At 45.5% G+C, this 15,667-nt stretch overlaps 2 protein-coding genes across 2 annotated transcripts in view; one reads left to right on the plus strand and one right to left on the minus strand.

The window, feature by feature from the left end:
• The first annotated feature begins 4,130 nt into the window (after positions 1-4,130).
• rpusd4 (RNA pseudouridine synthase D4) lies at positions 4,131-10,098 on the plus strand. Its single transcript, XM_041238857.1, has 7 exons — positions 4,131-4,585; positions 5,070-5,235; positions 6,272-6,473; positions 7,061-7,154; positions 7,566-7,716; positions 8,559-8,656; positions 9,732-10,098. The coding sequence occupies exons 1-7, from the start codon at positions 4,169-4,171 to the stop codon at positions 9,936-9,938; spliced, it is 1,335 nt and encodes a 444-aa protein (XP_041094791.1). The 5' UTR covers positions 4,131-4,168; the 3' UTR covers positions 9,939-10,098.
• Positions 10,099-13,258: 3,160 nt separating this feature from the next.
• Positions 13,259-15,667, minus strand: part of LOC121306873 (matrix metalloproteinase-25-like) — a 7,976-nt gene continuing 5,567 nt past the window's right edge. The window contains exons 9-10 of the mRNA XM_041238856.1: positions 14,330-14,587; positions 13,259-13,614 (exon numbers count right to left, since the gene is read on the minus strand). Coding sequence (XP_041094790.1) covers positions 13,340-13,614; positions 14,330-14,587 — 533 coding nt within the window. The 3' untranslated portion in view covers positions 13,259-13,339. The remainder of the gene's footprint in view (positions 13,615-14,329; positions 14,588-15,667) is intronic.

Below are 15,667 nucleotides of genomic sequence, written 5' to 3' on the forward strand. Positions count from 1 at the left end.
ATATAATATATATATATATATATATATAATACAGCACAAAGCCCTCCACCTCTATCACCAACATCAACTCTAACCCTTATTAATTATCACCCAGGAACCCCTATTTCACACACCTGTGGCTGAACCCTAATTAATCACTTAATCATTTATTCACTTGACCACAAGATCATTGAGGGTATAGTTGGCACGCTGTGACCCATTCTACCAGCCTCGCCCCATTGCAGCTGCCCTATACTTGTGCTGCCATTGCCCCTCAGTGTAATACAGAACCATTATTGCAGTGCCACTGTCTGTCTGCATTGCCATTGAAGATCATTGAGGGTATAGTTGGCACGCTGTGTCCCATTCTACCAGCCTCGCCCCATTGCAGCTGCCCTATACTTGTGCTGCCATTGCCCCTCAGTGTAATACAGAACCATTATTGCAGTGCCACTGTCTGTCTGCATTGCCATTGAAGATCATTGAGGGTATAGTTGGCACACTGTGGTCCCATTCTACCAGCCTCGCCCCATTGCAGCTGCCCTATACTTGTGCTGCCATTGCCCCTCAGTGTAATACAGAACCATTATTGCAGTGCCACTGTCTGTCTGCATTGCCATTGAAGATCATTGAGGGTATAGTTGGCACGCTGTGGTCCCATTCTACCAGCCTCTCCCCATTGCAGCTGCCCTATACTTGTGCTACCATTGCCCCTCAGTGTAATACAGAACCATTATTGCAGTGCCACTGTCTATCTGCATTGCCATTGAAGATCATTACAGATCGCTGAAAAGAAATCGCACTGAGCCACAGTCTGTCTTTTATTGGGTTTATGCACTGCAATGGCAGTGAGGTATTGCAGTGAGTCGCTATGCTGAAGCATTGCAAAAGTCTGGGCTGCAGCATCTGTAGTTGGGCCAGCATTCATTATCTTACCATCACAACCTTGATATCCAGTTAGGAAACCCGTAACTGAAAAGGGAGAATACAGTGCGTCAGTAACATAGCGTCTATAGAAAGCTGTAATCTAGTGCGCTGGCATTGCCCGCTGTGTGCTGGGCAGAGCCTGGCTGTGCTGTGCTGTACACAGGGCAATGCTGGCAGGACCGCACTGTATAACACTGATATAAAACCCTGGACAGAACTACAGCAGCTACCCAACACAGTGGCGGCTATAGAAAGCTGTAATCTAGTGCGCTGGCATTGCCCGCTGTGTGCTGGGCAAAGCCTGGCTGTGCTGTGCTGTACACAGGGCAATGCTGGCAGGATCGCACTGTATAACACTGATATAAAACCCTGGACAGAACTACAGCAGCTACCCAACACAGTGGCGTCTATAGAAAGCTGTAATCTAGTGCGCTGGCATTGCCCGCTGTGTGCTGGGCAGAGCCTGGCTGTGCTGTGCTGTACACAGGGCAATGCTGGCAGGACCGCACTGTATAACACTGATATAAAACCCTGGACAGAACTACAGCAGCTACCCAACACAGCAGCGTCTATAGAAAGCTGTAATCTAGTGCGCTGGCATTGCCCGCTGTGTGCTGGGCAGAGCCTGGCTGTGCTGTGCTGTATTAGAACATTTTACAGCACAGTGCAATCACCCTGAATTGCATCAACCACTTATTTTGAAGGGGTTATTTCCCCCAGCGATGTCAAATGCTATAATGAAAAATGAAGTTGCTTACTTTTGGTCAAACAGATCCTTCCCTCACGTTCGCCAGTCAGTCCTAATCTGCATTTCACTGCAATCACAGTATGGGCTTTGGAAGGAACGGGACAATAAAGATACAGCAATGTTAATTAAACCACATCCTATCCTGTACCAATCCAGGCCCCCCAAAAAAAGTCCGAGCTTATTCTCATGGACATGAAATGGAGCTTGGGGACAGGGGACGGGAGGTGTGGCCTTCAACCGAGGGACTGTCATGATTGGATACATTTTCTCTCTGTTTTTTTTTTTAAGGGGACCAGCATGTTCAGGGGGACAGTTTTTTGGGGACATTTCAAGCTTTTCAACTCACAACCCCAGTGCATCATGGTAAACGTAGTCCTGCTTCTTTCAAAAGGTAAGAACGGTACCTGAGGCAGGGAAAAGGGACCAGAATGCACTTGGGGTTTGCAAGTTTGAACTAAAATTTAAAGGAAATAATAATGTTCCTCTCGCAATCACTACAACAAGTCCGCTTGTAAGAAGCGGGGTTGGGCTTGTTTTGGGGGAGAGTCGCGGGTTGGAATTTGGATAAGCACCCATACTCTAATATGGCTTCAGCCTGGGCTTGTTTTGAAGAACCGGGTCGCTGTTTATTTTTTTTCTGTAGGAAATCTGGCAACCCTCCTGACTCACAAATTCATGCAGGTTGACACAGAAATGGCAGGAATGACAGGACAGCACACACACACAATTAGCACAGATTGCACAGACGTCTGTCATTAAGTGGTGGGAATCGGTCACGATATATAATAATTAATTCAGCGGTGGATAGATAAAAATAATAATAATAATAATAATAATAATAATAATAATAATAAATAATAATAAAACACTCTAAAAATGTTGGGTAAATGCAATGTAGGTTTTTATGTCACGAAAATACAGTGCTAAAATTGATATTGCACAAAAAAGGATTATAATCTTAATCTAAATGAGCTGAGACTTGACAATGGTAATTTGAAAGGGACAATACGTCGGCTCAGGGTACCGTATACTCCAGGCAGTACAACTATATATCGCAGTGATCCCAAGAATCACAAGCAGACCCTTCATAATGCTCTGTAACACCAAATAAAAGATGTAAAATAAACTCAAGGCGATGTTATTAATGAATAATAATAATAATAATAATAAATAATAATACTGAAGATAATACACTCTAATAAAATAATAAGTTCTTGACATTTATTTTTCAAGAACGAAGCATGTATCAATAATAATAATAATAATAATAGCTGAGACATTTATTTCAAGAACGAAGCAGGTAGCAGGACGTACGTACCAGGCCTTATCTTGTGTTGCCAAAATATTATACGCCTTCCTATCGACCCCAATGTCGTATTTTGTTGGTAAAACGAATTTATATATACTCGACGGGTAGTTTTGTTTTGCGCAGTTCTCGATAATTATTTATGTATTTGTTTGTTTATTGATTTGTTTGTTTGCTTTTGCTGTGATTGTTTCTCGTACAAAAAACAAACAAACAAACAAACCAAAAAAAAAAAAAAAAGAGGACACGGACATGGTTCATAATCTATTTAGGTTAGGACGAGGGTCGGGGAACACAACTACATTATTGAAGTTTTAAAAATAAATATATGTATAATATTTATAAAGGTACATTTTGCCGAGGACCTAGACCTAGACCTTATTTATTAATCGAATTCACTATTCGATTAATAAATAATTAAAACGTGAAAACATTGCATTCAATTGTTATTATTATTGATAATGATTTCCACATACTATACTAAGTAAATAACGGGATAGTGAGTCAAAATAACGAGATAGTGAGTCAAAATAAGAGAATGCAGTAATTATTTTAATAAAACCCTCAACGCTCACTTGAAATTTGCTATCTGCGATTGCATGTCTGTACTGTGCAAGCATGGTGCCAGTTTAAAATTCGAAAATAACCACTTTTTTTATTGTATTAATGTTATGACCAATCACTCTTAAACCAGGCTTGAAATATATAATACAACAGCTTCAAAAATGCTTTTCCGTTGCTTGGTATGATGGTGGGCCGGTGGCATCCTCTCATGAGGTCACCGTGCATTTGCGTCTTCCCCATATAAAGACGAAAAGATATAGGATGTGTGGTCCGGTGGTTTTGAAAAAAAAAAAGTGGTTTGCAACCAGGAGGACCCCGGTTCAAATCCAAGCTAGCCACTGACTCCCTGTGTGGGACCCTGAGCAAGTCACTGAACCCCCTTGTGCTGCGTCTTTGGGGTGAGGCGTTGTTGTAAGAGACTCTGATGTTTAGTTCACGCACCCTAGTCTGGGTGACTCGCCTTGGATAAAGACGTCTGCTACATAAACAAACTAATAATAATAATAATAATAAGGGGCAATGAATTGCTTATAGCTCACCAATCTGCAAATACTTTTAAAGGCAGATTGGTGCCACCCAGTGGACAGCTGCACCCAAAATCCTGGCTGCGTCATTTTGGGTTTGAAGGGTGAGAGGTTACCGAAATGGCAGCGCACATAAGGACGCGAGCATGGGTGTCACTCTCTCCAAATTATGAACGCGCAACCAGCGTTTTAAGAAAGACTTTCTGTCATCTGAGCCGAACCGGGACGGACTGGGTCCCTCGGGCTCAATCGACAATGCTAACCCGCGGTTCGGTTGCAAACACCCGGTGCTTGTGTAAGTCGACCGGAGCAGCTGCGCAGCTTGCCCGACGCATTCTGCACCAGGGAGCCGCCGCCGCCGCCGCCGCCGGGAGAGAGACCCCGAATTCGGGTCGGGACGGCCTGAGGGGTGCAGAGACCGGTCGCGGTTCCGGAGCGAAGACGGGCAAGGGTGTTAAAAAAATAAAGGCGGTGGACCTGGCTCTAAAAGTGCGGAAGGAGAAGAGAGAAGCGGATGTTGGAAAAGTCAAACTGGCGGTAAGTCACAGACCAGTTAGTTTCAACATTATTCGTTTCTTTTAAAATATATTACAGTGTGATTTCTTAGTTCGCATTACAGTGAAAGAGGGAGGAAGCTTGCACATCAGACTCCTGTTGCACAGCGGTGTGATCCAGTCCAGGTTTTGCTACCAGCTTGACCAGCCCCCAGTGTGTCTAGCTAACAAGCTCAGGTGTGTCTGATTATTAAACTCCTAGTGAAACCAGGACTGGATCACACTGCTGTGCAGCGGGAGTCTGATTATTAAACTCCTAGTGAAACCTGGACTGGATCACACTGCTGTGCAGCGGGAGTCTAATTCCCAGCCCTGTGATGATAACCAGCATTATTATTGCAGGGCTGGGAATCAGACTCCTGTTGCACAGCAGTGTCGCCCGTTCCAAGTTTTACTATCAGCTTGATCAGCCCCCAGTGTGTCGAGGTAACGAGCTGTTTACTAATTGCAATTTTCTTTGTGTGCAGAAGTCTGACTCCCCAGTACTGAGGAGAGTTCAGGAGTTGAGACAGTTTACCTTGCAGCTCCAAAAGGTCCACCCCAACGTTTTAGCCAAAGCACTAAAGAGAGGGATTCTGTACGAGGACCAGGAACTGATAGCAATCAATAAACCCTATGGGGTCCCAGTGCATGGTGAGAACTCCAATCAGTCAATCTTTACTTCTTCATTATTATTATTATTATTATTGAGTCATTCAGCAGATGCTTTTATCCAAAGTGACTTAGAGACCAGGAGGGGTGAACTCTGCATCATCCTCAACTGCTGGTGCTGCTGCAGAGTCTCTTCCAATAGGACCTCGTTTGTTTGACGTCTCGTCCGAAGGACGGAGCCCAAGGAGGTGAAGTGACTCGCTCAGGGTCACACAGACACACACACACACACACACACACACACACACACACACACACACACACACACACACACCACACACACACACACACACACACACACACACACAGCGAGGCAGTGGCAGAGCCGGGATTTGAAACCTCCTGGTATCAAAACCCCTTTTCTTCAACCTGAAAGTCCTCGAAGCGCTTAACAGATTTAATTAATAAATAAATAAATAAATACATTTAAAAAAAAAAAAAAAAAAATGGGCAAACAAACCAATTTTGAGAAATAGTAAATAAAATGAATTAAAAGAAAGCGGAGGGTACAAAATGCAAGGCTACGTTTCATCAAAATAGTTTTTTTTTTTGTGACTTTAAAAGCATTGAGTTATGGTGCCTCCCACACCAGGGATGGGAATCAGACTCCTGTTGCACAGCAGTGTGATCCAGTCCAGGTTTTACTACCAGCTTGATCAGCCCCCAGTGTGTCTAGCTAACAAGCTCAGGTGTGTCTGATTATTAAACTCCTAGTGAAAGCAGGACTGGATCGCACTGCTGTGCAGCGGGAGTCTGATTATTAAACTCCTAGTGAAAGCAGGACTGGATCACACTGCTGTGCAGCGGGAGTCTGATTATTAAACTCCTAGTGAAAGCAGGACTGGGTCACACTGCTGTGCAGCGGGAGTCTGATTATTAAACTCCTAGTGAAAGCAGGACTGGATCACACTGCTGTGCAGCGGGAGTCTGATTATTAAACTCCTAGTGAAAGCAGGACTGGGTCACACTGCTGTGCAGCGGGAGTCTGATACGGACCCCTTCTTGTTTTTTTTAACAGGGGGCCCTGGAGTGAAGAATAATATTGGGGAGGTGCTTTCCATTCTCGCCAAGATGACAGGCGGGATGGGGGCGGAGCCACTGCATCTCTGTCACCGATTGGACAAGGAGACCACAGGCGCCATGCTGTTGGCGAAGAGTGAGGAGTCAGCGGACCACATCCATCACCTCTTCAAAACTCACCAGGTTGTGAAAAAATACTGGTGAGAAACTGGGGCTATTGAAACTAAGGGGGGCTGTCTGAACCATTGCTGGAGACACAGTCCAGTATAATATATAAAACTATGGCTATTGAAACTCAGGGGGGCTGTCTGAATCATTGCTGGAGCCACAGTCCAATATAATATATAAAACTGTGGCTACTGAAACTCAGGGGGGCTGTGTGAATCATTGCTGGAGACACAGTCCAGTATAATATATAAAACTATGGTTATTGAAACTCAGGGGGGCTGTGTGAATCATTGCTGGAGCCACAGTCCAGTATAATATATAAAACTATGGCTATTGAAACTCAGGGGGGCTGTGTGAATCATTGCTGGAGCCACAGTCCAGTATAATATATAAAACTATGGCTATTGAAACTCAGGGGGGCTGTGTGAATCATTGCTGGAGCCACAGTCCAGTATAATATATAAAACTATGGCTATTGAAACTCAGGGGGGCTGTGTGAATCATTGCTGGAGCCACGGTCCAGTATAATATATAAAACTATGGCTATTGAAACTCAGGGGGGCTGTCTGAATCATTACTGCAGCCCTAATTTGGCATATTCTCCTTGTCTGTGTTTTAGGGTGCTGTGTGTCGGGGTACCAGTTCCCTCTGAAGGTGTTATTGATATCCCCATCATTGAGAGGGAGGTCAGCAGCCCCCAGCCACATTTTAAGGTAGGCAAAGTTTGGAGGGTCAGTTCAGACTGTGTCCACTAGATGGCAGTATTTACTGTACAAAAAGGGTAGTGTGTGTGTCTCAATGTCTTGTCTCTCCCCACCCCCTTCTCTCTGCATGTTGTCTGTCTTGTTTCTGTCTCTCTCTTTCTCTCATTCCCTCTCTCTCTCTCTCTCTAACACCCCTCTCTTTCTGTTTCTCATTCCATCTCTCTCTCCCCCTATCTCTCTGTTGCCCTGTCTTTCTCTCATTCTCACCTTCTCTCATTCCCTCTCTCTCTCTCTCTAACACCCCTCTCTTTTTGTTTCTCATTCCCTCTCTCTATCCCGCTCTCTCTCTCCCCTATCTCTCTGTCGCCCTCTCTTTCTCTCTCTCATTCTCATCCTCTCTCATTCTGACTCTCTCTCTAGATGAGCCTGGCTCCAGTGTTCAGGCTCTCTGAAGGAGGGGAATCGGTGACCCGGGTTCGACCCAGCAGGAAGTCTCATCAGGCAGTGACTCACTACTGCACGCTGGCCAGCACTGGGACCAGTGCCTTAGTGGAGCTGCAGCCAGTCACAGGTACGAGATCCCAGCCCAGACCCACACCACTGAGATAAAACTTGGTACGGACATTCCTTAACACAGTTTATTGAGAGCGGATCAGAATCTGGGGGTGAATCTAAGATGTATTTGCACTTTGTGATTTTATCTCCTATGCCCTGCTGTATAACTGTAGGGTCACTGGCTGGGTCTTCGCACCTAAGGGAGTCACTCTATCAACCACAAGAGGAGACTGTATAGTGTTTCGGCATCACACTGAGTTTGCACCTGCAGCTTTCTCAATGAAGGGTGCCCTGTTCTTGAATACGCTGCCAGACTTTATGAAAAGTATATCAGACTACAGGAGTTTTTTTTTTATCAGAACTGGAAAACATCTTCGCGTGCTTGATCAGCAGTGTTTTTAATTGTTCCTAGTCCCAACCAATTAAAAGTCTGTGTGAGGAGGCTTGTCTATCTTTCTATCTATCTAGCTATCAATCAATCAATCAGTCTTTATTTTATATAGCGCCTTTCATAGCGGCGCACCATCACAAAGCTCTTTACAAGATGGAGTAAATACAAGAAAATCCATAAAATATAATAAAATACAGAGAAATGCATCATACATGATATACAGTAAAAAAACCATTAAATACAGTGGAAATCTGGTTTTTTTCTCATTTAATTTCTTATTATATCTTTTTTCTCCATCTTCTCTCGTTATCTCTTTAATCTTCTTTTGTTGATAATTTTTTAATTTCTTATGTTCTTGAGGCTGTTGGCTCTGATTACAGCTGTGTGTGTGTTTATATAATTCTCTCTCTCTCTCTCTCTCTCTCTCTCTCTCTCTCTCTCTCTCTCTCTCTCTCTCTCTCTCTCAGGAGTGAAGCACCAGATTCGAGTTCACATGTCGCTGGGTTTGGGCTGTCAGATTCTGGGCGACCACAAGTACGCACACAACAGCAAACTGGCACCGCAGGTAACCAATCACAGACAGGCTGACACCGCAGGTAGCCAATCGCAGACAGGCTGGCACTGACTAGACTCCTAGTGCAACCAGGACTGGATCACACTGCTGTGCAACGGGAGTCTGATTCCAATCCCTGTGATGAAAACTAGCATTATTATTGCAGGGATGGGAATCAGACTCCTGTTGCACAGCAGTGTGATCCAGTCCAGGTTTTTCTACCAGCTTGATCAGCCCCCAGTGTGTCTAGCTAACAAGCTATTTATTTATTTTCATAAGCGCTGTTTTAAAATTATTTTTTTTCCCTCCCAGAGTAAAACAGGTTTAAAAGACACTGAATCGCAAAAGGACACTCAGTACTGCATCTCCAGCCCCACCCCTTGCTCGCTGTATTTTTCACATACCTCTTCATAGACGCGCACACTGATAAATCCTCTCCTGATCACTCGTTTTATCACCAAACTCCTCAATAACACAATCAGAGTCATTATTTTATTACTGTAACATCTCAAACAGCTCTGCAGATGTCTGTGATGTTCTTTGAGCGCTGGATGCAGAAGCAGCTGTCTCCTTTGTTTGTGTCCGTGTTATCTCTGTAGTGTATTGCTGTAATCGGTCTCACTCGGCCATTGAAAGGTTTTCTTGGCTTTTTCAGGAGAAAAAACGACTAGAGACCTGTGCTTGACGTCTCTTTGTCGGACAGGGTCCGACTGGAAAGGGAAAATTGTAATGGTCCGACATAGGACCACAAAGGGTTAATGGAAGTTGGAGGTTCATCTAGGGTGTTTGTTAATGCTAGACATGGGAATCGGACTCCTATTGCACAGCAGTGTGAGCCAGTCCAGGTTTTACTACCAGCTTGATCAGCTCCCAGTGTGTCTAGGTAACAGGCTCAGGTGTGTCTTATTATTAAACTCCTAGTGAAAGCTGGACTGGATCACACCGCTGTGCAATGTAGAGTAGGTTTAGGGCTCAAAGATAACTCTTCATGTGTTTTCATTTGTTTCAGTTTCAGCCTGTTTTTGGCCCTGTAGCGGTTTGCGTTTCTCGTTGCTGACTCCATTGTTTGTTGTTGCGTCTCTCGCAGAAGCTGTCCGAAGGTTTTCTGCGCAGGCTGGGGCTGGAGCAGAGCAAAGCCCGCCATCTCCCACTGCACCTCCACGCTCGTCAGCTGATCTTCCCTGGGGGGCGCGGGGGTCACCAAGAGATCATCGTCTCCAGCCCGCTCCCCAAATTCTTCCTCACCTCCTTGAAGAGGCTGAAGATCGCGCTGCCAGGCAAGGAGGAACCATAGAGGACGTCTCGCTCGATTTGCTCACTGCCCCCCCCCCCCCCCCCCCCCGGAGGTGTGGAGGTCACTTTGTACTCAAACGCAGGACTGGAAATCAGACTCCTATTGCACAGCAGTGTGATCCAGTCCAGGTTTTGCTACCAGCTTGATCAGCCCCCAGTGTGTCTAGCTAACAAGCTCAGGTGTGTCTAATTATTAAACTCCTAGTGAAACCAGGACTGGATCCCACACTGCTGTACAACGGGAGTCTGATTATTAAACTCCTAGTGAAACCAGGACTGGATCACACTGCTGTGCAACGGGAGTCTTATTTCCATCTCTGTGATGATATGATGGTACGTTTCGCCCTTAGTGCAGGGATCCAAATCGATTTTACCATACCCTGCTCCAGTCTTTGATAACCTGTAGCGTAATCGACTCGACCAGCAGACAGGTTTTCATGTGGATCGTTGGATCTACCTTGGGGTCTGAGGTCTCTTTTATTTTCAGACCACTAAAAAAAAATTTAAAAAAAAAAAACCAAAAAAGTCAAAGCATACACCGACTGTCAAGCCGGGGTTAAATAAGAGTCAGTCCAATCTTTTTTTTGTATTCCAAAACAAAAGATTTTTTTTGATACCTGCCCCGTTTCTTGAGGGGGGGGAGGGGGGGGGGAGGGGGAGGTGGGGGTCTGTCTGTCTGTCTGTCTGAAAGGGGGGGGGGATGGGGGGGAGGGGGGGGGGGGGGGGGGGGGGGGAGAGGGGGGGGGGGGGGGGGGGGGGGGGGGGGGGGGAGGGGGGGGGGGGGGAGGAGGGGGGGAAGGGGGGGGGGAGGGAGAGTCTGTACCACCTAGCACCCTAGACCTCTTCCTATTGCCTCCCTCAACCCCCTCCCTTCCCCCTACTCCTTTCCCACACTCTCCCTTCGGAAGTCCTAGTAGTTGACGACACGTTTGCCCTCCAAATAAAGGGAGACACTACTATTGTGGTCGAGACACTACGTTCCCTACCGTAACAAATTGCAGGGATGGGAATCAGACTCCTATTGGAAATAGCATAGTCTGTCTGTCTGTCTGAGAAAAGAGAAAAGTACAAGTCTGGACTATAAATAAAAATTTACAGAAAACCCAAAAAACAGTGTGTATAATTATTGTAAATATTTATTAACATTTCAGGTTAGAAAAAACAAAGGTTTCTTTTTTGAAAACTATGGAAAGAGAAAATGACCGTGTTATTAGTGCAGATACTGTCGTCACTACCGTAAATACAGCTCTTGTAATTCAATCTCAAAGAGAAAAAAAAAAATACAATAAAAAAACGAACCAGAAATATGTTTTCATTCCTGTATTTTGTGCTTCGTAGCGAAAGAGCAAAACCTTAAAAGCTTCATGTTCTTGAATACTGAATACAGGGGGACAGCCTTAATACTGAATACAGGGAGACAGCCTTAATACTGAATACAGGGAGACAGTCTTAATACTGAATACAGGGGGACAGCCTTAATACTGAATACAGGGGGACAGCCTTAATACTGAATACAGGGGGACAGCCTTAATACTGAATACAGGGAGACAGTCTTAATACTGAATACAGGGGGACAGCCTTAATACTGAATACAGGGGGACAGTCTTAATACTGAATACAGGGAGACAGTCTTAATACTGAATACAGGGGGACAGTCTTAATACTGAATACAGGGGGACAGTCTTAATACTGAATACAGGGGGACAGTCTTAATACTGAATACAGGGGGACAGTCTTAATACTGAATACAGGGGGACAGTCTTAATACTGAATACAGGGGGACAGTCTTAATACTGAATACAGGGGGACAGTCTTAATACTGAATACAGGGGGACAGCCTTAATACTGAATACAGGGGGACAGCCTAATACTGAATACAGGGGGACAGCCTTAATACTGAATACAGGGGGACAGCCTAATACTGAATACAGGGGGACAGCCTTAATACTGAATACAGGGGGACAGTCTTAATACTGAATACAGGGGGACAGCCTTAATACTGAATACAGGGGGACAGCCTTAATACTGAATACAGGGGGACAGCCTTAATACTGAATACAGGGGGACAGCCTTAATACTGAATACAGGGAGACAGTCTTAATACTGAATACAGGGAGACAGTCTTAATACTGAATACAGGGGGCTGGTCTTAATATTGATTATGGGCGTGGAATAAAGCGGCATAAGATTTTAAAAACTTTGTTTGGGTGTCGAAATCAGTTAATTTTTTAATGTCTCGCTGTTTTTAGCTTAAGCTGTGAGCGACGTGATAAAAACGCCTCATATCAGCATGAGATTCCCGGCTTTTCTGTTCGTGGTGCAGACGCAACAAAGAACAGTCCAGCGGTGACTTAGTCGTTCATTGTGATGCTGAATTGAGGTGAATTCATTTTGTTGTTGTTGTTGTTGTTGTTTTAATAGTGGCAGGGGGACCCCGCTTTCTGCCTGGGAGCCCCGTCCAATTGAATTAGTTGCAGGGGGGCTATTAAATTAAACATGTTCCATTCAGTCCTCTTCTGCGCTTCCTCTGAGTTCTAAACTCGCTGGTTTTGAATTCAGCCCCCTGTTGATTCAAGTGGGTTTAATTACCCAGATTCACACAGCCCCCCCTGAGTTTCAATAGCCATAGTTTTATATATTATACTGGACTGTGGCTCCAGCAATGATTCAGACAGCCCCCCTGAGTTTCAATAGCCATCGTTTTATATATTATACTGGACTGTGGCTCCAGCAATGATTCACACAGCCCCCCCTGAGTTTCAATAGCCATAGTTTTATATATTATACTGGACTGTGGCTCCAGCAATGATTCAGACAGCCCCCCTGAGTTTCAATAGCCATAGTTTTATATATTATACTGGACTGTGGCTCCAGCAATGATTCACACAGCCCCCCCTGAGTTTCAATAGCCATAGTTTTATATATTATACTGGACTGTGGCTCCAGCAATGATTCACACAGCCCCCCTGAGTTTCAATAGCCATAGTTTTATATATTATACTGGACTGTGGCTCCAGCAATGATTCAGACAGCCCCCCTGAGTTTCAATAGCCATAGTTTTATATATTATACTGGACTGTGGCTCAATGATTCACACAGCCCCCCTGAGTTTCAATAGCCATAGTTTTATATATTATACTGAGACTGTGTGGCTCCAGCAATGATTCACACAGCCCCCCTGAGTTTCAATAGCCATAGTTTTATATATTATACTGGGCTGTGGCTCCAGCAATGATTCACACAGCCCCCTGAGTTTCAATAGCCATAGTTTTATATATTATACTGGACTGAGGCTGAATTCAAAACCACTGACTTCAGGTAAATCGTTACCTTTATGATTTTATTTTGCTTTTCAGCTTGCCCGAGGAACTCTAAATGCCAGTAAATCATTTCTGGAGAGTCCTACGAAAGGGTCATGGAAGAGGGGAGGAGCAAGTAGAACACAACGGTCACAGTGAGCAGCCAATTAGATCGCCTGTGCTCTCTAAGACCCGCCCCTCCGCTGCTCATGTCACAGTTGCATTCTGCCCCCCTGGGATTGGCTGGGGCAGGTCTTGTGGGGGGCGGGGGGCACCTCATCCAATCGATGGGCACGGATTTGGGGGGCTCCACCTCCTGGTCCAACTGCCCTTTCTTCTGCACCCAGTATTGGTCTCCCTTGAAGAAGTAGGCATCGCCTGAAAGAAAGAGAACAAACTCATAGGTACAGACAGACAGCTACTGCAGACAGAGAGACAGACAGACATATAGCTATACATAATTACAATGCTTCCCTGTGCTTTACCAAACCTCTCTGTGCTTTACAATGCTTCCCTATGCTTTACCAAACCTCTCTGTGCTTTACAATGCTTCCCTATGCTTTACCAGACCTCTCTGTGCTTTACAATGCTTCCCTATGCTTTACTAGACCTCTCTGTGCGTTACAATGCTTCTCTATGCTTTACCAGACCTCTCTGTGCTTTACAATGCTTCCCTATGCTTTACCAGACCTCTCTGTGCTTTACAATGCTTCCCTATGCTTTACCAGACCTCTCTGTGCTTTACAATGCTTCCCTATGCTTTACCAGACCTCTCTGTGCTTTACAATGTGCTTTACAATGCTTCCCTATGCTTTACCAGACCTCTCTGTGCTTTACAATGCTTCCCTATGCTTTACCAGACCTCTCTGTGCTTTACAATGCTTCCCTATGCTTTACCAGACCTCTCTGTGCTTTACAATGCTTCCCTATGCTTTACCAGACCTCTCTGTGCTTTACAATGCCTCCCTATGCTTTACCAGACCTCTCTGTGCTTTACAATGCTTCTCATTATTTTACCACACCTCTCTGTGCTTTGCCATGCTTTCACTACACTTTCATGGGACACTTTAAGGGTGAACTCTGACCCCCGTACCATCTCCCCAGGTAATGACATCATCGAGGTCCTGGGGAATCCCGCGCCACAGGCTGATGGATTTGGGGTACCCTGTGTCCATGCGTCCCTCGCGATCGTCGTAGCGCCAGAACTGAGCCCCCCTGAACATATAGGTCTTTCCATTGTGAGCCCAAACGAACGAGGCATCGACCCCCCCTGCGGGGAGACTCCAGAGAGAGAGGGGCTTGGGGTACCCTGGCAGGGCACGCGTGTCAGAGAACAGCCAGAACTCATCACCTGAGAGAGAGAGGAGGGGAGAGTGAGTGAGAGAGAGAGAGAGAGAGAGAGAGAGGGAGGAGGAGGTCTCGCTGGTCCAGACGTTAGAGAAAGGGGTCTTGATACCAGGAGGTTCAAATCCCAGCTTAGCCACTGACTCGCTGTGTGTGTGTGTGTGTGTGCGTGTGTGTGTGTGTGTGTGTGTGTGTGTGTGTGTGTGTGTGGGGGGGGGGGGGGGGGGGGGGGGGACCCTGAGCCAGTCACTTCACCTCCTTGTGCTCCATCATTCGGACGAGACGTCAAACAAACGAGGTCCTATTGGAAGAGACTCTGCAGCAGCACCAGCAGTTGTTGAGGATGCAGAGTTCACCCTCCTGGTGTCTGTGAGTCGCTTTGAATAAAAGCCTCTGCTGAATGATGAAGGACGATGAAGTGATGGAGTGAGAGTGAGGGGAGGGAGCAGCGACAGAGAGGAGGGGGAGAAAGGGGAGAGAGGGAGAGTGAGAGAAGGAGAGGGGAGACACTGAGAGAGAGATAATACCCAGAATTCATCACCTGAGATAGAGAGAGCAGAGAGGAGAGTGACAGAACTGGAGAGTGGGGAGCGTCCTTTTCAATTTAGCGTAATCAGCAGAATCTATATAAACGATGTCAATACAGACAGACAGACAGACAGAGAGAGACAGACACACAAACAGACAGAGAGATAGACAGAGACACAGACAGAGACACAGACAAAGAGATAGACAGAGTTTCTCTATCTCGTTCTCCGTGTAGATAGTCTATCTATCTGAACTGAGAGTCTGTCTCTCTGTGCTGACTACTCAGAGATACACATACAGTGTCTGTGTATGTCTCTGACACACAGATACACTGTCCAGATACACAGACAGATAGACAGACAGACATACAGAGATACACAGGCAGACACACACACACACACAAACATACAGACAGACAGACATACAGAGACACACAGACAAACACAAACATACAGACACACAGACACACAGAGATACACAGACAGACAGACAGACACACACAGATACACAGACAGATAGACACAAGGATCGAGATACACAGGCAGACACACACACACAC

Source organism: Polyodon spathula, chromosome 50, assembly GCF_017654505.1.
Source record: "Polyodon spathula isolate WHYD16114869_AA chromosome 50, ASM1765450v1, whole genome shotgun sequence".
In the NCBI taxonomy this organism is placed as follows: domain Eukaryota; kingdom Metazoa; phylum Chordata; class Actinopteri; order Acipenseriformes; family Polyodontidae; genus Polyodon; species Polyodon spathula.

Excerpts from the sequence above, each read along its gene's own strand:
- rpusd4 (XM_041238857.1), top strand. The coding sequence starts at position 4,169 with ATGGCAGCGCACATAAGGACGCGAGCATGGGTGTCACTCTCTCCAAAT. Across the intron at positions 5,236-6,271 it reads CTATGGGGTCCCAGTGCATG|GGGGCCCTGGAGTGAAGAAT; the intron begins GTGAGAACTCCA and ends TTTTTTTAACAG. Across the intron at positions 8,657-9,731 it reads ACAGCAAACTGGCACCGCAG|AAGCTGTCCGAAGGTTTTCT; the intron begins GTAACCAATCAC and ends CGTCTCTCGCAG.